General features: G+C 38.1%; 1 protein-coding gene across 1 annotated transcript in view; it reads left to right on the forward strand.

Moving 5' to 3' along the window:
- SLK (STE20-like kinase) overlaps nt 1-20,453 on the forward strand; it is a 45,210-nt gene extending 24,757 nt beyond the window's left edge. Inside the window, exons 5-19 of the mRNA XM_010181886.1 lie at nt 1,972-2,044; nt 2,261-2,455; nt 3,173-3,254; nt 4,174-4,302; nt 6,248-7,669; nt 9,006-9,136; nt 9,396-9,519; nt 9,808-9,987; nt 12,048-12,140; nt 15,394-15,523; nt 15,785-15,909; nt 16,859-17,047; nt 17,909-18,034; nt 19,604-19,717; nt 20,307-20,453. Coding sequence (XP_010180188.1) covers nt 1,972-2,044; nt 2,261-2,455; nt 3,173-3,254; nt 4,174-4,302; nt 6,248-7,669; nt 9,006-9,136; nt 9,396-9,519; nt 9,808-9,987; nt 12,048-12,140; nt 15,394-15,523; nt 15,785-15,909; nt 16,859-17,047; nt 17,909-18,034; nt 19,604-19,717; nt 20,307-20,453 — 3,260 coding nt within the window. The remainder of the gene's footprint in view (nt 1-1,971; nt 2,045-2,260; nt 2,456-3,172; nt 3,255-4,173; nt 4,303-6,247; nt 7,670-9,005; nt 9,137-9,395; nt 9,520-9,807; nt 9,988-12,047; nt 12,141-15,393; nt 15,524-15,784; nt 15,910-16,858; nt 17,048-17,908; nt 18,035-19,603; nt 19,718-20,306) is intronic.
- The last annotated feature ends 4,520 nt before the right edge of the window (nt 20,454-24,973 follow it).

Consider the following 24,973-nt stretch of genomic DNA (forward strand, 5'->3'; position numbering starts at 1 on the left):
GAATGCATGAGGATTCCTCTATGAAGAACTGACAAAGGACTGCTGGGGATGAATAGCATTCCTTCATTCAGCCAGGAAAATATAGAAATTGTCTGGATCTGCTTTGTTCAGGGCTTCATCAGGGCAAATTTGTATGAGCTGTTACCCTTTACAGTGGCTCTACCAACGCCATAGTTGTATGACAGCAGCTTGCATTCAGTTTTCTATAACTTCTGTTTACAAGATGTGTGTGATGAGTTGTACTTCTTTCGATGTCAGGGGCACAGAGGGTAAAGGTAAGGGGAAATAGAAGATCACCACTGTGACCTGGGGCTCTAAATTCCCAGCCTTGCTACAGATGTTACTTTTAAATGTAAGCAAGACACGTCCAAATTCACAAATACATCTACTGCCTAACTTGTATTGATCACAGTGTCTCTGCAAGATATAGTGCATCATCTCTGTTAAGAAGTTGAGGATATTCAAGAACCTGCTTTGCTAGATTGATCTGTGCTTTTTGCATGAATTCCCTTGCACAAGATTATTACTTGTAGATATGCTTGCATGTGCCTTTCTCTTTATCCACAATGTACAGGTAACTTTACTATTTGGGCTTCTCTCAGAAGCATGAAGGTTTAGTGATGGACTCAGTCTCATGGGCCTCATTTATAAATGTAATAGAACCACTATCTTAGTTTATTAGTACTACTGTAAAAGAAAACGCAGATCATAGCAGGAATCCCATGATCAGAGAGAGAATAGTTTGTTTCTGTTAATTTTATTTGCCTCACGTGACCTGACTCCTCCTCAGATGGACTTGGAACTATTTTAAGCTTTTGTTAAGCTTAGCTGATACACACAGCACTGTGCACACCGTCAGGATACTCCTTTACAGTTCAGACCACAGGGAGATTTCTTCCACACATACATTCAGTGATGTATTTGGGTTTGCAAATTAGGATTTAAGAAAAAAAAAATTTCCTTTAGTTTTGAAAAGTGTACAGGATCCTTTGAAAGAGCATTTTGCTCCTTTAATCAATTTATATTTTGCTTCTGGTACACAAAGAAATGAGTTATTCCTTGTTTTAAAAATATGTGAATAGCAAAGAAATTTTCTTCATTGCATCTTTTTAATAAGAATTTTAGTTTTATTATTTCAGTATCTGTAGTCCTTCAAGATTTTCAGTTTTGCATTTGAACAGATAGCTCTCTTAATCCCTTTTCTTTTTCCACAGAGCAAAATTAGGCTTCTCAAGTGCTGAGCCCATCAAGTAATTTTGTACAGATTAAAGATGGCAACATATGGCTATTTTGTCCCTTCGCCCTAATCTCCAGATCTTCATTAAGAAAGTTACATCTATAATAAGCATATAACACTTATTTAAATGCCGTCTTTTTTTTTTAAAGTGAGAAATGTAGTGCTTTATAGACAAGCAATATTAATTGCAAAGATAAAGTTGATTTTTGGTTGGATGTTACATCAAAGGTGCATATGCGAGCTTTCAGATATTTAATATGAAGTGAAAAGTCATGTGGAAAGAAACTCTTTAGATAAAGGGAAAATCTAGCTTTGTGAGAATTTGAATGCTGAAATCAAAGATTGAATGAGTTGTTGAATTAATGAGAAAGATAATTTGCCATGTCGGAGGAATACAGCCTTCGTAGGCTGCAGAAATTGCTTTCTAATTAAAATAATCTAACTCGCTTATTCCTACAGTAAATAGATGTATCAGTCTTGCCCCACACAACCCAACAGTAACATTACTTTTTTAGCAATGGAGAATAACATTTATTCAATATCTGTTGTTAGAAATGCAGTAGAAACCTGGCACTCAGTTCTCAAAACAAAAATATTTTTATCTCACTCTGAAGTTTTAATACTGCAGAATGTTTGCTCTGGAATGTATAACATTTTAAAAGATAGATGTAAAGTACAAAAATAGAATATGTTTTCCACCACCCAGTTAACAGCATTTTACTGTTTGCTTTAAGCGGATTTTGGAGTATCGGCTAAAAACACAAGAACAATACAAAGAAGAGATTCTTTTATTGGTACACCATATTGGTAAGTGCACCATTTTGCTGACTTTCAGGATGAACTAGGATCTTAATGTTACCTTTGTTGTTAATATTACAAGCTTGATACAATATTGTGTGAATATATTAAGTGAGAGTAGAATGTGCTTCTTAAAATACTTCAGTGAATTTATCTATTTAGATGCTTTTTCAGAACAGGTGGGAGTGCATTTTCTAATCTGGTACTTTGTTATTCTCTTTGCAGGATGGCTCCAGAAGTTGTAATGTGCGAGACCTCTAAAGACAGACCTTACGATTACAAGGCTGATATCTGGTCTCTTGGCATTACTTTAATAGAAATGGCTCAAATAGAGCCACCTCATCACGAATTAAATCCAATGCGAGTGCTTCTGAAAATAGCAAAATCTGATCCGCCAACCTTAGCACAGCCTTCAAAATGGTTAGTATTTTATTTACGACTTTGCTACCCCAATTTGTAGATATTTTTGAGTATGAGGCATGCCATAGTCATATATTTTCTAAACTTGCATTCATGAGAATAGACCTGTTGAACTTTATGGGACTAGCTTTGCATAAAGTCAGATACATATTCTATATATATTTGTACATGCATACATACATACATATACATACATATATACATATGTGTATATATATATATCTCCTTATACAATTGGGACTGTGGTCTTTTTGTTGTAGTTCTGTATGGAAGCTTTTATACTGAAATATTTTGCAGATTTTATATCAAAATATACACAAAATTTTACAAATGCAGTAAAAGATCTGAAGACCATCTGAAGAAGAAAATGGAGTGAAAGGAGACTTAAGTATTTTTATACTAAGAAGACATTTTTAAAAGCTGTTTTCTATTTGTCAATTTCAGTATCTTTATGTGATTTAGTTAGTGATACAGCAGCTGTGGTGTATTAGCAATCCAGAGCCAAAAGTAAACTCTTGTATAAATGGACAAACATTTTAAAGATTTTTTATGCTGCATTGGTCTTTGCATTACCATCTTACCTTTGCATTTTTCTCAATCTATAAAAGGACCTGGAGTGGCAGTATAGATGCATGTGAAAGTGAAAGAGTATTTCACTATACACTAGTCTGATGTCAAGACAAAAGAAAACCCACTACCTGTTTGCTTTTTGTGTAGGTCATCAGATTTTAAAGATTTTCTGAAGAAATGTTTGGAAAAGAATGTAGATGCAAGGTGGAGTGCAACACAACTTCTGCAGGTAGGAAGAGTTAATTCTTCAGAACTACTGTTTAAAGGCAAGCATATTTTGTATGTTTTTAAAGGCAGATCAGTATTATAGTAACTATTTAATAATTTCAAATTAAGTGTTCATAATCAGTTTTTAATGTTACATTGATCTTTATTTAATAAAAGCTGATTAAATGATACCAAGTGCAGATAAAATTTGTTTGCGTATTTTGATGCCTATAACTAATTACTTTGCATAAGTATTTAAATTGTACTTTGATACTTAAAAGTGGATGAAGGAATTATTTACCTAAGTAGTGAATTGCTGACAGGTGTTTTAAAAGCTTTAGTGCTCAGCCTTCCTCTATAATGCTGTCACTGTGGAATAGCTAAACAGGAGTAGATGTGCCTGGGTACATTTGATTCTGTTTAACGTCAGCACGCATTTACTTTATCCACAGTACATCTGGCATATGTTGAATAGATTTAAGCAGCAGGGCCAAGCAGTGAAAGAAGATTCAGACAGTAGGAGAAGAACAGGTAGCTGTTTTCTCTTAAAGAAAAATGTTCTTGTTAGGAAAAATTGTTCTAAAGAAAAGGTAGGCTTTTTCTAGAAAGAGTATTTCTACATAAAGCTTATCAGAAAATCCTTTAACTGGGGAACTAAAGAAAAATGAAACCCACTTCCAGGAAAAATAACCTTCTAAAAAATCTTTCTACTTTTATTCTTTGGATTGTGGAACAGGTCAGTATAAATTAATTATTTGTAATTTTAGCAAGATTGTTAGACTACTCACTTCATATATTTGAATACAAATGTTTTGATTTTAAAATTTCAGTGAAAAATTACATTAAAACAGTTATTGTTAATGTTAACTCTGAATCTTCAAGTTTGACAGAACCAAAGTAACATTTCATTTAATATTGTGCTTATTTTTTGTTTTTGCAAGCATCCATTTGTTACTGTTACTTCCAATAAACCAATAAGAGAACTGATCGCAGAAGCTAAGGCTGAAGTTACAGAAGAAGTTGAAGATGGTAAAGATGAGGATGAAGAAGAAGAAACAGAAAATTCTCTGGTCAGTTTAAAATTTACTTTTTAAAATATGCAACTAGTTTCAATCACAAATTGCCTATGGTGAACTCAGTTTCTGATGTACTGCCCGACTTTTGCATCAAGTGTTTTAAGGATAACAACATAAATGTACTGTAACCTTATTACAAAATCAGTACTCACCTTTTTTGAAATTAGCATGTTCTTAAACTCCTTGAGAGCTAATATTAAAGAATATTATTTAAGTGTGTGTGTAAGTGTGGAATTTAAAAAATCAGATACTGATTTCATGTAAATGATTTTAAATCAAAATTACTAGATGAACAAGTAAACGTGTTTGTATTTGATAGGATGCTTAAAACTTAAGGAAGGTATGTGACCATTATGCTATAAACTAAGCTTGTGAATTTACAGCATAGCTGTCAAAGAAAAAAAAAACCAAACAAACAAAAAAAATCAAAACCCCTTCATATTTTACGAAGACAAGATTGCATTTGTGTGTATTCCTCAGAATCTTACAATGCAAACTCAGTTCCTCAAAAGGCAAAGCCATGAAGTTCAGTTATGTGGTAGTAGGCTGCAGTGTACACAGCTAGTGCACTATCTGACTCAAGCACTGTAAACATGGACAGTGACCAGTGCCAACAGTAGCTGCTGTTAGCAGCAGTGGTAATGAAGCCACGTGCACAAGAAGCACGCCTCCAGTCCCTTCGCGCCCCTCACCATGCTAGTCACACCCCCAGGTCTTCATGCCACTTTTGCTCCAGCAGATCTCCAGGTGTGCATTCCCACCAGCTTCTTCCAGGACTTCTCGTGTGTCTCAGGCATCACCCCCAGCCTCCCTCTGCTAAGCCATTAGTCTCCAGGAGGGCTGAGGTGAAGTCCACCCTGTGACTCAATTAAGACCTTTGATACAAGCAGCAGGTTAGGAAACTGTGAGGTAGAGGTATTTGCATTGCTTAATTGTGGTAGTTTTAAAAACTGCTTGGAGATCAACACTAAGCTACTAGAACAATTATGTGAATAAATCTTTTAAATTCACTTTTGATTTAAAAGGAATTCTTTTCTGTATGCTTAGGATAACCTTAAGGTAGGAAATGCGTGATCAACCCCATGCTTGTTACAGTAGCTAACCCTCTATGTTCCCAATGGCAAATCAGGAGCCTGATCTGCAAATTACAGGGTGCTAACAGTAAATATAGACAGAGAGCTATCGCAATAACTTTGAAGAGTGAAAGTGCAATTATGGTTAAAGTGATACTTTGTTAGTATATTCTTTTGTATGTTGGTGTGTAATCTGATAACATTCATTCGTATGCCAGCAGCAGCACTTTCTGCAGTAACTGTTTCTATTCTAGTTCCATGTTGCTGCTTACTCAGATCTGGAGGTTTTCACCATTTTAATGGAGTCTCACAACGATTAAAAAACAGACCAAAATTTTTTCAAACATTTTTAACAAAGAACACAAGGAAAGATACTCTTTTTGGTAAAGCAGAAGGAGGTCTTAATATTGCATTCTTAAGAGTGCTGCACTAACTAAAGCTAATCAGCTTCTTCCTGGCCAAACTGACAGAGGACATGTGTCTTCTAAATCCAACTGTAGATGGGACTACTGAGGAACTGAACTAAGAATACCAAAAAAAAGAGACGTGATTGGAAAAAGTCTCTTGAAGATTCTGTTGAGCATGAGACAGAGGACTGCCTGTGGTCCCTGTCCTTCAATCATGGAATATTGTGTTAAATTATGAGAAGTGGAAGAGGGTTATTTTGAAACTGTTTTGTTCAGAGCCTGTCTGCAGTTTGTGCACTTGTTTTGTGGTAATACCAAGTGAAGTGCTCTAAGATTATCAAATTCTTAGAACTCTGCCTGTAAATAAAATATTCATCTCTGTTCATGTATTCTTCAATAAAACTGTGCTTTAATTCAGTTAGAAAATGATTAAATATTTTTCTTCCTTCAACTTTTTAGCAGTTACCTGCAGACAAGCGTGCATCCTCTGACCTTAGTATTGCCAGCTCTGAAGAGGACAAACTTTCGCAGAATGCCTCAGTTCTGGAAGCTCTGTCTGAGAAAACAGAAAGTAATGCAATTGAGGACAAAGCCAGCACTGTATTTCCAGATGACAAAACGACTGGAGATGAATCTGAGGACATTAAATTTAGGAAAACAGCTGATAACGTATGTGATATTACTGTTGGTGATATGAAAGTGCAAAATGGTTCTGTGCCAACTGGTGAAGATGAGCAAGGCAAAATAATGCCAGCTGAAAAGAACATAGAAAGCCTGGAAAAACCACATGAAGATACGGAACCCCAGAAAGGAGGGAAAGAACTTGATGTGGTAACAAAATCAGAAATAAAAGATGAACATAACCTAAAAATAGATAAAGAAAACGACATGGGAAGTGAACAGACAGAAGAAAATAAACTGGAAATAGTACCTACAACTGAAACTAATGTAGAAACTGATGCCATTTCTAAGGAAACTGGTGAAAAAGAAGAGAAGGAGAACAGAACAGATCTCTTGGAAAGTAAGGAAGAAAAGGTCCCTGCAGAAAATACTGCAGAACAACTGAAAGTTAAAGATGAAACTCAGAAAGAGGTGATAACAGACACCACTACAGAAACTCTACCTATTGCTGCAGATAAAGTGGCTGATGAAGAAAAGGAACTAATAAAACATGGAATTGACAACGTTAAGGAGATAGGTGGTATTGCTGAAACAGAGATCAGTGGTGGGGATAAAATACCTGAGACGGAGGATAAGCCAGTGGAAAGTCAGGCTAAGCAGGTCCAGAAGATAATCAGCTCTGAAGAAACTCCATCGGAAAGCCAAGGTAAAGCGACCCAAGTAGACAAGAAACTGGCAGAAAGTGAAAATGAGGATATATGTGATACAAGCAGCAGGGAGAAAACAGAGATCAAAGACTCTGGAAAAGACGATGTAGACCAGAAGACAATGCAGAGCAAGCCTGAGGAGATTTCCAATAAAGTGGTGGATAAACTGACTGGTATGGACCAAAGTTCAGAAGAGCGCAGACCTGACAGTATCCAGGACAACAATGTTCAGCTAGACAAAGAGCATTCAGAAGGTGCTTCCGATGAAATAACAAAGAATAAACTTCAAGATACTGTCAGTGAACAGGCTGATGACTCTGAAGTCACTCCAGTCCCCAGTATTAGTATTAGCACTGAAGAAAATGTGGAGAAGGTCAAAACAGATAATCAAGACAATACTGAAACTTTACAGCAGCTGGAATCGGAGAATTTGAAGGAAAATGATGCGGATTCAGGCACTGGTTCTACGGCTGATAACAGCAGCATTGATCTGAACTTGTCCATTTCTAGTTTCCTTAGTAAAAACAAAGAGACAGGATCAATATCTTTACAGGTAAGTATAAGCAATCATATATTTTTATATTAAATCCTATGTGAGTGTGACTCTAAGATTTTCTCCAAGTTTGGCCTTTGCAACAAAGAAAATTGTTGAGTGAGAGACCAGTTTGACAGTGTGGAATGTAGAACTTTGTAGAAGTGGAAGTATTCTAAATTGTGCACTCTAACAGCAGCTGGATTTTGTGCAGTTATGCAGCAGAGTAGAATCTACAGAGTTATTAATTGTTTCCTTACTGCATTATTGTGTATTTTAAATGTCGGCTAGCATGTAACAGGGTGTTAACAACAATCAAGGTGAAGATTTGTGCATGGTTGTAGTTCTGAGCTGATATTCAAGGAGACAAGTACAGTGCCTTGCTCTGCACAAAATTCCTGTTTAGCCAAGACAAATCTCTTATAATGTGTAATCTTATATTGAGTTCCTGTCACCTCCATCTTCTGCCGCTCTGTTTAGACTTAAACAGTCTGAGACAGACAGTGTCTCAGGTTTATGCCGAACACTGTACTCCTGTGGTTGCACTGTATTGGTGCAGTTATGCCAGTATGAATGAGCTTATTCAGAGGAAGCACATTCCAGATTCTGAACTTTATATTAATATGATTATAGCCATACTAGGATAGTAGCTGTGTAACCATGGGTTTGAAGGAAAAAAACCCACCAAAAAAATAAACCCTAAAAATACAAAACAAAAGAAACCCAAACAAAAATCATAACTTGGCATCTCTTGCTAAGCATGACTTCAAGGTGTTTGCAGTAGCTCTGACAGGATGGAGATGCATTTCCAGCTGGAGTCTCCCTTCTCTTGAAATGAAAGAGTAGCAGCTCTGAGAAGTGAAATTTCTCCTATTGTGTCAGCAAGACCATCACATGATTTTTGACTAATCTGTAAGAGTAAAAAAAATAAACTTGCTAATTTAATTTCTTTCCAAAGTAGAAGTAGGTAGGTAAATAACTTGCTATTCTGGTTCAGTTTTTCAGAATTAAATATCTTATTTGATGGCTGGCAAAATTATGGCCTAAAGCAAACAGTTAATGACAGCTGTCTTCAGCTCTGAAAATAAAACTGCATCAGTTCTGTTCAGGCTTTATCTAGAATTTTTTTTTTCTTCTGGCAATTTAGATGATCAATAATTAGTTTTTGCTGAATAGAGGAAGTTTCAGTACATTAGAATTTTTCAAATTTTCACTTGATTAGTGAGGTACCTGATAATAATTCCTGATTACTGTACAGTAGACCTCCACAGAAATATTGGAAATAACTTAGTTTTTAGAAAAAAGGAGAAGATGTAACTTAAATAAGTACAGAATAAATTACCTATGCTTTATTCAGGAAACTAGAAGACAGAAGAAAACTTTAAAGAAAACTCGGAAGTTTGTTGTTGATGGAGTAGAAGTGAGTGTAACCACATCAAAAATAGTTACTGAAAATGACTCAAAAAGTGAAGAAATGCGATTTCTGCGGTAAGCTTTTTTAAAAGTAACATTTACAAGAGATTCCTCTTTGAATAAAAGAAATGGGCTGATAATTTTATTTCTGTAATATTTGGGGATTAATTTCAATTATGTTGTTAGTAGAAAGGAATACAAAGTGTTTTTTAATAGGACAGTCAATTCAAAACTGGTTTTACTGGACCTAAGCTGTAGATGCTTTTTTCGTCGTTATAAATTTTCCACTTCCTTTGTTTTCCCATCAATATTAAGTGTTGTTTTTCATTATCAGACGTCAAGAGCTAAGAGAGCTGAGGCTTCTTCAGAAAGAGGAGCAGAGAGCCCAGCAGCAACTCAGTAATAAGCTTTTGCAACAGCGTGAACAGATGTACAGACGTTTTGAACAGGAAATGACAGTGAGTTTTTGGACTTTGGTGCTCTTAAAATATGACATCTTGGTGGAGTAGGCAGAATACTACTAGCCACAATCACGTGTTTGTTTGTTTTGGTTTTTTTTATGATGGCTGTAGCTTAGTTTTTCATTCTTGTTAAAAAATGGCAGTATTTTCCTTTGTGGGGTGCCCGGCTTGTATGCTAGAACTTGCCTGCTGGAACTGTTCGTCATGGCCATTCTCCACTGTGGTGCAGCACCTCACCCTACAGAATTTAGTTTTCTAAAAAAATATGCCAAATTATTTTTACAGACTAAAAAGCGACAGTCTGATCAAGAAATAGAAAATCTAGAGAAGCAGCAGAAACAGACAATAGAGCGCTTGGAACAGGAGCACACAAACCGCTTACGGGATGAAGCAAAACGCATCAAAGCAGAACAGGAGAAGGAATTGTCCAAATTCCAGAACATGCTGAAGAACAAAAAAAAGGAGGTAAGAGACGATGATATTAATACAGAAAATAAGGAGTACGGGCATAGTAAGTGGTTGAGATTAGGTTTCCCGGAAGCCTTGTCAACTTCACGTGCTATACTGAGTTGTGGAAGGGTTACTGGCAGTCAGTAGTAGTTCTTTTGTTTTACCGTCTAAAGTGAAATACAAACAGCTGTCAGGAAGATTTAGGTACTAAATCTAGAAAACATCACCAAATTAGAAGACTTATTTTTCACAGAATCTTTAATAAAATGTTTTTTCTTAAATATTCAATCAAGAAAAAGTATTTTCTTAAAGATTGTGAAAAGTATTTGAGATTTCTACTTTAAGCAAATCCAACTATAGCTGCTTAGTAAGTACTTATCAAATCAGAATTTCAAAGAAAAGAATATGGTCGTGATTACTACTGAGAACCACTTAAATTCCAGAGATGATGGGTGTTTCTTGTTAGAATAATTTTAGACTTTTACTGAACGTGTGCTGTTGCTGTTTAGAATTTCTTTATATGAAGTGACAGCAATTATATGGATTTATTTTTTTAACCCAAAAAGTTAAGCCAACAGAGAAAGGTCTGGATCACCTGAAACCTTTCACAGTTAATTTCATACATGTCATGCAGTTAAGGCAAAATGAATGGCATTTGACACTGTCACCTTATGCTATTGATTTGTTTGATTAGAGTAAGAGAAGGTGATGTCTTTCCATATGGATTTTGCATCTTAGAAGCTGTTTTATTTCATTTTTAATCAATTGTGTAGTGCTTATTTGTATATAAATGGCTCTAGTGTTTGCTCTAATAGTTACTAGACTCGCAGAGATTTCTTTAGGAATCTGTACTTGTCCATGCTTTTGCATAGAATGATCCTGTAGTACAAAAGTGCATTAAAAATGTAAAGTTGTATTCAATTTGAACCATATGCTCGTATGTAAATAACAATTTTTCTTCTTTTGCGGTACCTCTTGCGTTTTTGAGTCTCTCTCTGTTTACTGGTGATTGGGTCCTACATGGGAAAGCGGGAAGTATTTTATGTATTGCTCTAAGCTAAAAGCAGTTCTTTCATGGATACAGGAACAGCATGTGGTGATTTGGACTCTGTTTTCTAATGATGCTTCCACTATAAAACAAACAGGCATTTGGTTTTGGGTGCATAATTTTGTATTTAAATCTTGAGTCGGTGATTTACAGTTTGAAGGAAAACGCAGCTGGTGCTCTAAAACTACCCATGCTATATTGGAGTGTGCAGTGTTACAATTTTATAATTCTTAAATATAAATAAAACACATCGGCAAATTACCAGATTAGCAGTCAGTTGATTTAGCCAGGTTATATTTAGAATCGTTCGACTAATCTAGTCTAATTCACCTTGGACTGAAACACGTTCCATTCCAGCATACGTGTCATGGAAAGTTTCTTGAAAGCAAACTTAGTTATTGGTGGGTTTTGCTTTTAAATTCTTCAGAACCAAACACTTAACAACCAGTTAATATTTTACTTGCTTGTATGATTATATTAAAGACATATCTGTGTAGATGTCATTTATGGTTGGAGACACTGCTAATGGCATCTTACAAACTCCTGTTTGAGACAGTGTCAGAAATAGCTGGTTTTCAGCGGGAGTTGTTTTAAACTTCCAGCTATTTTTCACAGCTTTATCATGAGGTAAACATATTCTGAAGTGCTTTTGCCATAGTGCTTCAAGAAAATACCACTTTTACAGGTGGTGGTTTTCTTAACCGTTGACATTAACTTAAACATTGATAGCTGCTGCATGAAAACGCAAGCCAGAGACTGCCATTTCTGAGAGCACTGGGCAGCATTTGCATGCAAAAAGAGGCTGGCATATCCCTCCTTCCTGTACTGCGCTGGCGTTCATAAAGCATGTGTTGTTCCTTCTCTTTTTGTTAAGCTCTTTTCACTGAACTAACACCCTCCCACTGAAGTAATGCACGCTTCCCAGTACCTCTAGTGCTTGACCTGCATGTCCTATGTTCACAGTAATGCTTGCTGTGGAGAAAAAGTGTTCTTTTCGCCACCTTCTGCATGCTTATATACACTGTAGGTTTTATGTGAAGTGGAGAAAGCACCAAAAGAGCTGAGAAAAGAGCTCATGAAACGCAAGAAAGAGGAGCTTGCACAAAGCCAGCATGCTCAGGTAACAACGGCAGCTTCAAGCTACTAAAATACAGAAGGCAGCAGTATTCACACAGCTTGATGATTTCACGTCTTGTTGTTGTTGAGTGAATATGGAACTTAACTCACACTAACCCTGCGTACTGCCCTCTTCCTTCAAGTGCTCCCATATCACATCCCATACAGCATACTGTGTAGAAATGTAGGAGCAGCGATTGCCAGGCTTGTGCTGTTAAATGTAATGCTTTGTATTCTGTACCAAGAGAGAACGGTTATTTTTCTACAGCAAGTTTCATTACAGTGCTTTTATGAGTGGTAAGTACCCCGTAGGTCAATCAAATTATAAAGGTTACAGTCAGAAGTTAGTTTTGAGAACTGTAAGCACAGGGGAGGACAATCAGTATAATGCATGAGGCATCTTGTTCATAGAAGCAGGTAAAATGAAGTTACTTAAATGTCAAAGTGTAGGTGTATGGAAACTTTACAAGACATCATACAACTTTACACCTTCAGACTTGCTGTTTTTATATGACCCAGCTAGAAAGGGGGCTAGTATTTTAGAAAAATGATGACTTTGTGATGGCCACAGCTTGTGCAGAGTGAGTTTACACCACAACAGAGCACATTTGGATTGAGTAACTTGAAGACTAAATGTTAATGTGAGTGACCTAGTGGAAAATAATAGCAACTTTATTTGATTACGTGTTTAGCTCAGATGAGATTTCCCAGGATAGAATGTGATTGAGTTGCAGCGCTCTCCCTATACCAAGGTTAGAGGTGTCTGAACTCTTTAAGGAAACAATTAAAACCTAAATTTTCATAGTGTTTGTAGTGACTTAGTTTGTTTCCTTTGCTGCTTTCAATTTGTTGAAGTAGGAGAGGTGAAAGAGACAATTTTAAAGGTGAAATATCCTTACTTGAAATGATAAAGAATTAATAGACAAGGGGCAGATGTTTAATTATAAAATATCCGAAACTTCTGTCAGTGACTGCTTTTGTGTGATTAGCCTTGACATTTTAAATGTATTATTAACATATAGCAGATCTCATGTCTTCTTTTCTTTTAAGAACATAAATATATTTAATTATATTCTGACATAGGAAGTACATTGTGTCCACAGGGCGTTGCTCAGGTTATGATTCAGTCTTTTCAGTTGTCTTCATGTACGCTTTTCAACGCACAAATGCAGGATGTAAGTCTTAAAATGCAAAACAAAAAAAGTTTTATTTCCCTAATTTTCCAGATGTGTGTTTTCTTCTGCTCATATGTGCTGATCAGTGTCACTGATGTCTCCAAACTAGTTAACACGAATTTATGTCATTACACACTCTTCGAAGTAAAAAGATCAGAATTGCAGTAGTGACTGACTCTGGGCAAGACACTGCAGTTTGACACAAACACAATATATACTGTTCTCTGTTTCTTATTTGCTCAGCACATGTGAGAAACAATGTGTGACTTCTGTGTGTGCGGTGAAACCATGTATTTTAAATATATCTGAGTTTATTTTAAGATACTTGGGCAAAACCAAGTGGTGATTTTTAAAAAGTGAACTGTCTTGCACTGTGCCTTTTTTGCCATCCAACACATTCTCTAGTAAAGTCCATGATCTTTATTATATGTGACGCTTGAGTAGATGTGGGAAGTGGAAAAGCCAGTGCGTTTTCTGAGATCGCCTGGTTTATTTTATAGTGCTGGCAATTACAAAACTTCTTAAGATTTACCGTGTAGAGAGAGTAGCAGTGATGTTTAAATGACTGAATAAAGCCCAAGCAGAATTGTGTTTTGACCATGACTACATTAGAACAGCTTTCTGCCACACTCCCTGCAAATCAAAAAAATCCTGGTAAATCAAACGCTGTTAATTGTGTGTCTGCACCCTCAGAATAAGAAACTTGAAGTTTTCTTATCCCTTTCATCTAGAAAGGGAAACAGAACAGTGTTTTCATCAGTCCATATATTTGATGAGGTATATATGTTTTAATGGCCATCCAGTTCTTTTTGTACCCTCAGCTCTGCCCCTGTCAGAACTTTTTGGCAGCATACTCCACCACTGGTTTTCTGTTACCTGTCTGGGTGTATCTCTTCTCTCCACTGGGAGAGATGATGGGCTCCTCCTTACTAACTTACTGTGAAGATAAAAACCAGGATTTCCTTGGCCATAGGAAAAAGTGCTTTTAATGAATGTTTAATTCCATATGTTGGTGACAACTGTTTACCAAGTAGCATAGGTTCAGTATTAAAATAAAAATACATAGCTTGGGAGACCCTGCCACTGATCATCTGTAGCCCAGTACTGTTTTCCTGCCTCATCCCATCTTCCTTCAAATATACCAACTTTAACGCTGCTTTGTTATCTGTAACAGCAAATGCTTCAGCTGGCCACCTTGGCTCTGATAGGACACTGCCATCATCTTTCTTTTGACCTTTATATCATGGTAGAAACATCTGTTAATTTGTTGTTCTTAAACAGTGTGTGTGTGTGCACGCTTGCATGCTTGCAGATGCTTTTTTTGTTTGTTTTTATAGTTGCAAAGAAGAAAGACAACAGTATGGTCTAGGGGCATGGGAGGGGGATTCTTACTACTGCCTGCTTTTCATGATGTGATCAAACAGAGTGATGCGCCCTGGATAGCAGGAAGATGCAGGTGACATGGGGACTGCATCAGACAGAGGGCAGGTTGCTTTGTGAAGATGGGCTCAGCCATGGCGTGACAAATTACAAGTCCTGAAGCAGCCATGGGGGTGTCTTCACAGCAGGCTCGCAGAACTCCCAACCTCAGTGTCTTTGCATTCAGTACAGGATAAACCACTTGTAATTGAGACACAAATCTTAAACCCAACTGTGTAAATAAATAGGCTTTAACTAATCATCCAAAGCAAAATAACCATAAATATTTCTGTTTTCTTATTCGTGAATAATTAATCCTTGATATTGTGAGATGAACTTTAGACTGAGTACTTGTCTTTGCTAGATTTGAACCTGTAGCTTGGTTTGAGGAGAGACGAGATCAAACAAAGTGCAGATTGTTGGCTAGTTTGTTGCCTTGTTGTCTTATTTCTGACAGAATTTAATTTTAAATATTTAATATACTCATACCTCCTCTGTACATAGAAAATACAAGAGATACATAATTTTATAGCCAAAGCTTTTTGGCTCAAATTTGTTTAGATCTGTTTGTTTTTGTATAGCTAAAGAGAGAACTGGGAGTTTCATTAAAATACAGTGTGGTTAGAAGAACACAATTTCATTTACTTTCTTGGTTTTTACCAGGAACAGGAATTTGTGCAGAAGCAGCAACAAGAACTGGATGCATCTCTGAAGAAGATAATTCAGCAGCAGAAGACAGAACTAGCCACCATCGAACGGGATTGCCTCAACAACAAACAGCAGCTCATGAGAGGTACCCAGCACTAGACTGACTCTTTGAAAACAGACAGTTGTGTTGTATTGTAATAAAACAATAGTCTGTCTTAGATTTATGAAATCAAAGACCTTCATGATTAATCTATCATGACTAATCTAGAACTGTACTAAAAACACTTGCTATGGAATAGCACTGTTCTTAAAATGGACTTCCAGGCCACTTCTAACCATACACTAGCAGGCAGATCTGAAATCACAGTATGGCACTTTCTGAACCAGCCGCCTTCTTTTTTTCCAGCCCGTGAAGCTGCAACTTGGGAGCTGGAAGAGCGACATCTACAAGAGAAGCACCAGCTCCTCAAACAGCAGCTCAAAGATCAGTACTTCATGCAGAGGCACCAGCTGCTTAAGAGGCATGAAAAGGTCAGTGTTGACTTTGACAATTTTTTTGGTGTATTACAGTATCTGGGTCTTTTATCAAATAGTTTTATGATCTCTACTGGTAGCTGCTTGCTTGCACAGGAAAGACCTACATGGGTATTTTGGAGCTGCATATGTTCTGTTGAACTTTGTCTTTAATAAATTAGTGATATGGTGAAGTATAAGTGGTCATATTTTTCCCTTTTGATTCTTAAAAAAACCCTACCAACCACAACATCAACCTTTTTTAATTAAAAATACTGAATTCTGCTTATATACCAAAACCAGGTTTGGCCTGTGTTTAATTAAATCTGCTCATTAGTCAATCATCCTGGAATTAAATGAGCAGAATGAACTGGATTAGCTTTTGGGAAAGTAGCTGACGACTGTCAGAAAATAAGATGATACTTGTTTTCTACAAGGCATTTTGTTGTTTGTTTTTTTTATAGAATACACTAAACAGGGTAGTTCAGTTTTTGAAAAGATAAACCCGATAGATATTATAAGATCTCCTCGGTGGCTGGATCAGGAGCAGGCTCCACTGAGCCTGGTTTCTCTATGGTTTGGTTTGTCCCCATAATGGCTGTTGCTTTCATCAGCTTTTGCTGACGTGACATTTCACAGGTGCAGCAGTGGAAGTTCACTTCCACAAAAGTTTCTCCCTTTGAATAACATAAACTTTTAAAATGCAATTCAGGAGTTGAACAACCACTGGTAAAATAGTTGCATATTCATATTCCTTAGAGCATTAGAGAATTTCATCTGGATTGGGCATGATCCAGAGCTCTCTGGAATAAGTGGGAGATCCCCCATCCCCATTCATGTCACTAGGGCTCAGTCTGGTTTCTGTTGAAAGAGGCTGCCTCAAGCAGCATGCTTATTGATGGAATGAGATGCATATATCCTAACTTAATAGTTACTCTGTAACATTTCTATCTGGTTAATATTTTAGGAAACAGAACAAATGCAGAGGTACAATCAGCGCCTTATAGAGGAGTTAAAGAACAAGCAAACTCAGGAAAGAGCGAGACTGCCCAAAATCCAGCGAAGTGAAGCAAAGACTCGGATGGCTATGTTTAAGAAAAGTTTAAGAATCAATTCGTTAGCCTCTCCAGACCAAGATCGTGAAAAAATTAAACAGGTAATTAATAAAAACAGATTTAATAATGTAAATGCTTAATGTGGATAGAGTGCACTCTCAGCAAGTTCACAGGAGGTACCTAATGGAGTTGGTGCACTGGATGGGGTCAGAGGAGGTCGTCCTTCCCCTCTGCGCTGGTGAGACACACCTGGCGTGCTGGGTCCTGTCCTGCTCTCCCCAGTAAAAGACAGACAGGGATCTACTGGAGTGAGTCCTGTGAGGGGTGCTGAAGATGGCTGAGGTGGTTCCTGTTACAGGAGGAGGTGCGTGGGATGCCTGGGAGGCTTCAGGCTGGAGGGGAGAAGGAAGGCTTAGGAGGATTTATCCATGTGTAGAAGCACCCAACAGGAGGGAGTAAAGAAGGTGGAGCCAGACTCTCTTCACTGGTGCCTTGTGACAGGATGAGAGGCAGTGGGCGCAATTGAAATACAGAAAATCCAACTTAAGCATAAGAAAACACTTTTTTAATGTGAGGATGGTCAAACACTGGAGCAGGTTGCCCAGAGAGGTAGGAGAGATAGTAGGAACCCAACTGGACACAGTCCTGCTCAACCTGCTCTAGCTGCTTTGAGCCAGGGGTTTGGTCTTCGCAAGTCCTTTCCAACCTCAGCCGTTCTGTGCAATGATTTTAAGAATACTTGGCTTTTGTGAACTTCTGAACTAAAACAGTAGGTATGCGCTCATTCTTTGAAAGGAGATGTTGTAAAGAAAATACAGTTATTATTTAAATCTTTTCTCTTTTAAAACCACTCCTTTCAGTTATGCTGTATGTACTCATTCTGTTGCATGCAGTTTTTTGACTCATGTAAACTGCTATATCTAGAGCCACAACATAAACCATCTTTTTATTTGTAATTTTAGTTTGCTGTTCAAGAAGAAAAGAGACAGAAGAATGAGAGATTGGCTCAGCATCAGAAACATGAAAACCAAATGCGGGACCTTCAGTTGCAGTGTGAAGCAAACATCAGAGAACTGCATCAGTTACAGGTTAAAAAGAGATCATAGTAAATGAACATTCGGTGAGAAGACTCAGGTCAATAACAGATGCAAGCAAAGGAGAAAAATATTTTCTTTCATTTTTACTGTTTGGTGTAGATTTTTTTTTAACTTTGCTTTCAAAGGCCTGCAGCAAACTGCTCAACCGGATTCATACACTTACATCAGTTAATGAGAAATCATTTTAAATGCAAGAAGAGCATGAACCGGAAGCAGATGATCACTTCTAGAATATCTATCATGTTCCCGGTGCTATTTTCTGTAGGCGGCATTTCCTTTTAACCTGATTTTGCTGAAATGTCATTAATCAGAACAGAGGTAGGCAGCACCAGGCATTACCCACAAGACGACATTTGTAGCAATACATGGAATGAGGTGGTTTTTACAAAGTGCAGGCTGGTGTTTGTACTGGAGTTTCTGGAAGGTACTTAGGAGGAATTCTCTTCTTGCGATAAGGAACTTGGCCTCTTTTGGTGTGTGTTCTGTAGAAGTTGCTGCTGTGTACCAGAAGCCAGATCTCCTTCTCCGTCAAATCGGCTTTTCCCTCTTTCAGGGACACAAGGGAGTTTTAAAGCATTAAATGATCACCTGCTGATAACCTCAGTATAGAGAAATCTTCCAATGACCAATGAAGCCCGTGCTGCTCTGTTCACTTTCTTACATCCTGTGAAAACAGTCCCTGACTGTGCCACTAATACGCCTCAGTAAATCCCCAAGTACCGTGGGAGTCTTGTGAGACTTTCAGCTCCAGCAAAATTGAGCAGATTAGGGCTACTCTGAGCTTCACCAAGAAAAATTGGCCCCTGCCTGCACTCAGGGCTAGCCAAGTGCTTGTTATTTTTCTTCCTGTAATTTTGCACCCTGTATCAGACCCAGTTGGGACTGGAACCCTGGAAACAAGAACATGGGGTTTAGAGACTGCCGTTGCCAACTACTTTGAAAAGTCAAAGATCTGATGAAGTCAAATACTTATTTTTTTTCTTACTATGCTGCAGAATTCCTCTGAAAATGAGGCAGATGCACATGAACTTCCTGAGAGGAATGTGAAGCTGATGTGTGATTTGATTATGCTTTCCCTTTTTATAGAGTGATTCTGAGCCTGCTTCTGCAAGCGCATTTCTCTCCTGTCCAAGCTCCGTTAGTCACAGCTCCTTGGCACCAAGAGTTGAAATATTTCCAAAATCCTCATTTTTAATGTAATTGATTTCAATTAATTAGACATACTTTCTTTAGAAAGGAAGGCAGAAATGCTGTATGACCTTGAAAAGCATTATTAGACAGTGAAGCAGTTTTTGAGTATCACTGTCAGCCGCTGCCCTAATGATACTCGGCAGCATATTTGGATTTACACGTATTTCTTATCTCAATTGGTTCTGATGGAAAGATCAGCTTTTGATAATGCAGCCTCGTAACTTAGTTTTATCTTGTATTTATTCACGTCACTATTTACACAGAATAAGCTAATTAAAAAGAATTAGGACAACATATGTCACCGTTCAAATGTTGAGTTGCCTAATCTGAATTAGTTTTACATAAGGATTATCTTTATCTTGTTTTAAGAATGAAAAATGCCATCTACTGGTTGAGCATGAGACCCAGAAGCTAAAAGAGCTGGATGATGAGCACAGCCAAGAGCTGAAGGAATGGAGGGAGAAATTGAGACCAAGAAAAAAGGTAAATCGGAGCAGCTTACAGATCAGGAACTAATCAAGAGTTGGGTCTAGCACAAATACAGACAATACAAAAAATACCGCAGAGGAGGAGAATCAAGCCACTGCACAAAACTGCTGTAGTTCACTGAATAATAAAAGATGTTAAACAATATGCAAAGCTGAGCAAAGGGCATATGCAACAAAGAAGCTTGCATGTTACCAGCCTCTTATGATGCTGCCTCTTGCAGGGCATATTTGCATATAAAACTGCATATAGCTGGAGGTGAAGCTGGTTTTAGGAATGTATTTCACAAGCCGGTAGGTTACTACAAAAGTTGAGTGCTAAATAACAGCAGGTGGTGGAGGTCAGTTTTGGTATTTTATTTAAAAATGGAAAGTACTCGATTTTCACACAGTTCAGAGTATCCTGCGGGCAGGTGATGTTCCTGCCTCGCTGTGTCTTGGTTATCTTGCAGTTTTATAACTGCTAGGTAATTTTTTGCAATGATGTGTGAAGTTGTGATGTTGTATCAGACAATATGTCACCGGTATTATAATAGGCTTCTTGTACTTTGCCTTGTAATCCTATGCCAATCTGATTTGGGTTTTAGACGCTGGAAGAAGAATTTGCCAGAAAACTGCAGGAACAGGAAGTTTTCTTTAAAATGACTGGAGAATCTGAATGCCTTAACCCTTCAACGCAAAGCCGGATTTCCAAGTTCTATCCAATCCCCAGCCTTCACTCCACTGGGTCGTAACTCTGGGAACTGCTGTAGGTTTTTTCACGTTTGGAATCCTCCATCCTCACTGTCTGACCTGACTTAATCCGCGGTGTCCATCAAAGGACATGGCACACTCTGTTTTCAGTGGAGACAATCAGTGTCACCATCGGTTTTTAAGACTTCTGGGACTTCTGGGAATGGAAGAAAAGCAAAAGGTGTTGGTGTATAATGGTAACGTTATGTCCTTCGGATGTTTCAAGAATAAATGGGGTTTTTATCTCAGTCTCAAAAAGTATGTTATCTAAGGTTTTGACTTTGAGCCTAAAATAGTAATGCTACTCTTTCTGATCACAATAAATGGTTTCTCATGTGAGCATTTAAACGGTATAATATTAGTTCTGCTACTGTGTTTTTAAGTGTCTGATTTCTCCACGAGCAAATTCAACAACTGAAACTTTTGTGAGAGGTTTAAAATGTTATAACATTGAGCAATGTCTTCATAGCAAGGACTGAACCGAATTGCTTGGAACATGCCAATAATCAGAGAAATTCTTGTGTTTAAACACGGCTGGTGAAAGCAAAAGCCTTTGCAACATAACCTTAAGAAGAAACCTCTGGCATAATTAAACTGAGCAGATCTCCATCACATATTTTGTCCATTAGTTCCATAAAGAAATGGGGTGCTAGTTTAATTAATACAGTGCCTGAAACACTTAGATAGGCTACTCCTGGCAACAGGATAGTGTTTTGTCATTAAACAAAACAGAACTCCTTAGCATTGTTGTTACTGTACAAAACAGAACATTTCTTGCTGCTACTGCCATTTTGGTTGTAAATCCTCACCCTAAAATATTTTGCACTAAAATATGTAAAGGTGAAAGAAATGCTAACTTTAAAGTGCACAGTTTATTCTTTTCCTTAGCTATTACAGGTGGTTAATTCTACAGATGGATGAACTGTAGAATGTATTTGTGGAAAGTGGTGTGCACGGGCTTGCTCTGACCGTGCCTGGGATGGGTAGAGCCGTATTTCTGTTCTTACCAAAGCCTGTTCGTTACAGCTCCATCAGAAGAGTGGAGGTGGCTGGTCGTATTTATAAGTAACCATGGCTGAAGTCTGATTAGAAGTGTTAGATTTGACTTTTTTTTTATTTTAGCCATTTTATTTTATAGAAAGATTTAAGTTAAATACATAGACAAACTACTTTATGAAGCTGGGGGTTTTTTGCTTTTGTGTTGGCACATACTAACATAGCCAGTTTTTATTTTTCAAGCTGATAGATGTACAATAAGTTATTTACCTGACTGATCTGCAGTGGAAAATACCTGAGACGTTTCTCATAGGGAAATACAACTGTGTTAGGTCACTTTTACTGCACTCTTCTGGGTGGGTAGAGTTGGAGTCGTATCAGGACAGTGCGATTATAGCTGTGCTTTGGTATGCTGGACTTCAGTGTGTAAAATGGCATCTGCTTTCTGTCGTTTGAGGCCTGACTTTCCAGTCTCTTTGGGTATCGACTGTAAATGTTTTGTTTTACTCACTTGCATTAAATGTCGACTGGTGACCATTTCATGATGATGTTCATGGGAACAGTACTGATGCATGCGGATAAACTCAGACATGAACATAGGACTTCAACCAGATGGGGTTGAAATCGTGGATGCTGAAATCCTTGGACGTTAAACCGATACCTTCTCAATGAAGACACTTAATTTACAGCACAGGTAAAAAATTGGAAAATGCATGTTTTAATTTAAATTTTGTAACTTTTGATAGCATAATTACTTTAATAGCTAGCCTTAATTTCTGGCGTTTTGTTACATAAATGTGTATTGTGTACTGTTGTAAATTCACATACCATATCTCTAGAAAGTTATCTGTTGCTAAATGCAAAGTTCTTTAAATTGTTTATTTAGAAGGGTGAAAAATGTCTTTGAAGGCCTTTTACTTTTTGAGCTCCACCACCATAAACTGACTGTTACTAAAATAACATTAAATACTCTGCACCTCTGTATTTAACGGAAATTGTTTGCAGTTTCGTATGACGTAGCCTCAGTGCTTTACTCGGGGCATAGACGGGGCAGGCAGGTTTCCCCTTCTGGATTATCTCCTTCATCCATGATAAATCCTCAGAGGGAAATGTTAATCTTCTCCCTTATTTTTGGCAGTTTCAGTGATAACTTGCTAATATCTGTTGGCATACTGTTTACCTCTGTCTAAATCTTTTGAATCTTTGATTTGAAGGTCCTTTTCACACGAGCCCCTGCAGTCTGATCTCATTGTAAGCTGTACCAATAAGCAACTGAGTTCAGTGGTGGAGGGAGGGGCCGAATGCAGCGATTGAAACCATAGCGGGTGCTTGGTCAGGCCTCTGGGTGCAGAGCAGTCAGGCAGTTGCAGCCTTGGGAGCTGTGCTGAGAATTGGTATCAAGTGTGAAAATACGTTTTTCTGGGGAATAACAGGAACTAGCATGGGTACTTCCACAGTTAGACTCATAAAATTGGGTTTAAGCATTGCAGAACATGAGAGAGGTGCACATTGTTATGTAAATGTCAGAAAATTCAATTCAAAATAATTTAGTCTCACACAGACCTGGAAGACGTCTCCTCAGATACAAAATCCAATCTCTCTACTATTGCATCACCTCCCTTTAATAAATGTTTGAAGCACCATCTCCAAGGTGTATTTTCCTTAGCCAGAACAATGTACTTTCTTATTGAGCATTTGGCAGATCTCATTTTCCCCACATGCCCTTCAAAAGATGGCCACAAATCAGTGTTGGCTCACCTTCGTATTTTACTACATCATGGATGCTGTCCACAGAAAAAAGAGCAAACCCAATGAAATGCATGAATTGCAGTGCAGTGTATTGGTTGTCCTCTTGTATTTACAACTGATTCCCACAAAAACCCCTGCCTGCATGCCCGTGGCTTCTGACCGGTTCAGACCTCACAGCTTGTTCTTCTTGAGCTCTGAAAGCAGATTGCGGCACCTGCTAAATCAGCTTTCTTGGGATAGGGCCCTGTAAGTGCAGGAGCCAGGGGCTCTACTCGCATCCTCACAGTTACTGGAGCTGAGATCTTTGGCTTGCTGAACCTCAGGGGGTCTCGTTACCCCTGGTCTCACAGACTCTGTGTCTGGAGTATATTCTGTGTCTCACCCGAGCGGTGCTGCCTGCGCAGGGTTTACTGGCCCTGGAGGAAAGGGGCTGTGTCCCAGCCCTTGGCCTCCTGAAGTCCCAGGGGAACTTTGCCGTTTGGTGAAGGAGAAACTCCAGCATTTGTTCCTCCGATTCTGGTTTTAAAAAATGGTTTATTTTTCCAAGCACTCTGCTGAATACATGAGAAGCATGTATGGCATGAGAGGATAGGGTATTGAGGTTGTTATTCTTCCGATTCATTAGATAGATCCTGATTTATTAATACCTTCTAAAGGAAAACCTGTAATTTAATTGACACCTGAATTCAAATTCAGCAGTGTCAGTACCGTGCTGTACTGAGCAGTGGCATTCACTCAGTGGTTTTTCACATCACTTTTAAAATACTGACACTCATTCCAAGCTGCATCCTTTATTTCAATGTTGTAAGCTAATACATTTTTATAATTATATTTATGGGTATTCAATACCTAATTAATCAGTGCTTTAGAAAAAAATACTCTTCTGTCCCAGAGGACTTCCTCATAACTCCATGCTACTGAATTTGTTTTTTTAATAAATAGGAAACTTAGCACCTTAACTAAGAGCCAAGCAAAGCAGTAATGTTATTACTGTCATCACACCACAATGTCTTTTATGACAGTAATATTACATAGGAAGTTTAAATTGATTCTTCACCTGAAACAGTATCTGTCCTGCAAGTATTCCAAGGATGCTTTGGTATAGGAAAGATTTGAGTAGGTTGTTTTTTTTAATTCAGGCACTTAAATGCACTTCTAGGTAGCCTGATGTTCAGAGCTGCTGTGTAGCTGCAGCTCCCAGGGACTCAGCAACATTCATCGTTGCTGAAAACCAGGGAACAGGTAACAGATGCGCAGACAAGCTCAGCGCCAGCTGCTTCCACTGAACTGCTGCTTTTTGGTGAATCTGCCGTGGGGAAGTGGGGCAGGGTTTTGAGGAGGTGACCGTGTGCTCATTGCAGGAATGGGCAGGGAGGAGCATTGAAGATGGTCGCTGTGTGGATAACTTTCTGCTTTCATGTTAGCATTTACAGTCTGGTCATTTTACTTCAACATCTACTTCTGGATCTCAGAAACTTCCTTGTGTTGATGTCTTTACGCTTATTTCCCGTTCCCTGACTTGTGCTGTCAGCTTCACAGCAGATACAGACCGAGGTCAGAGAGAATGAACCTTCCCTGCTCACAGGCAAGCCAAGGCCGGGGGGCACTGTCAGGTTCCTCAGTCTTACAAAAGATGAGAGCAGATAACTGGAAGGAGAAGACAAAAGGAACTATGGTGTTTCCCTATATTGCAGAGCTTTTAGTTGTTCTCCAACCCCTTTCTCTTGCCTCAGTCTTCATACTTCATTTCTGAAGCTGTTTCTGGCAGTAGGCAGTC

This window comes from Mesitornis unicolor, unplaced genomic scaffold, assembly GCF_000695765.1.
Source record: "Mesitornis unicolor isolate BGI_N332 unplaced genomic scaffold, ASM69576v1 scaffold19493, whole genome shotgun sequence".
NCBI classification, from domain to species: Eukaryota; Metazoa; Chordata; class Aves; order Mesitornithiformes; family Mesitornithidae; genus Mesitornis; species Mesitornis unicolor.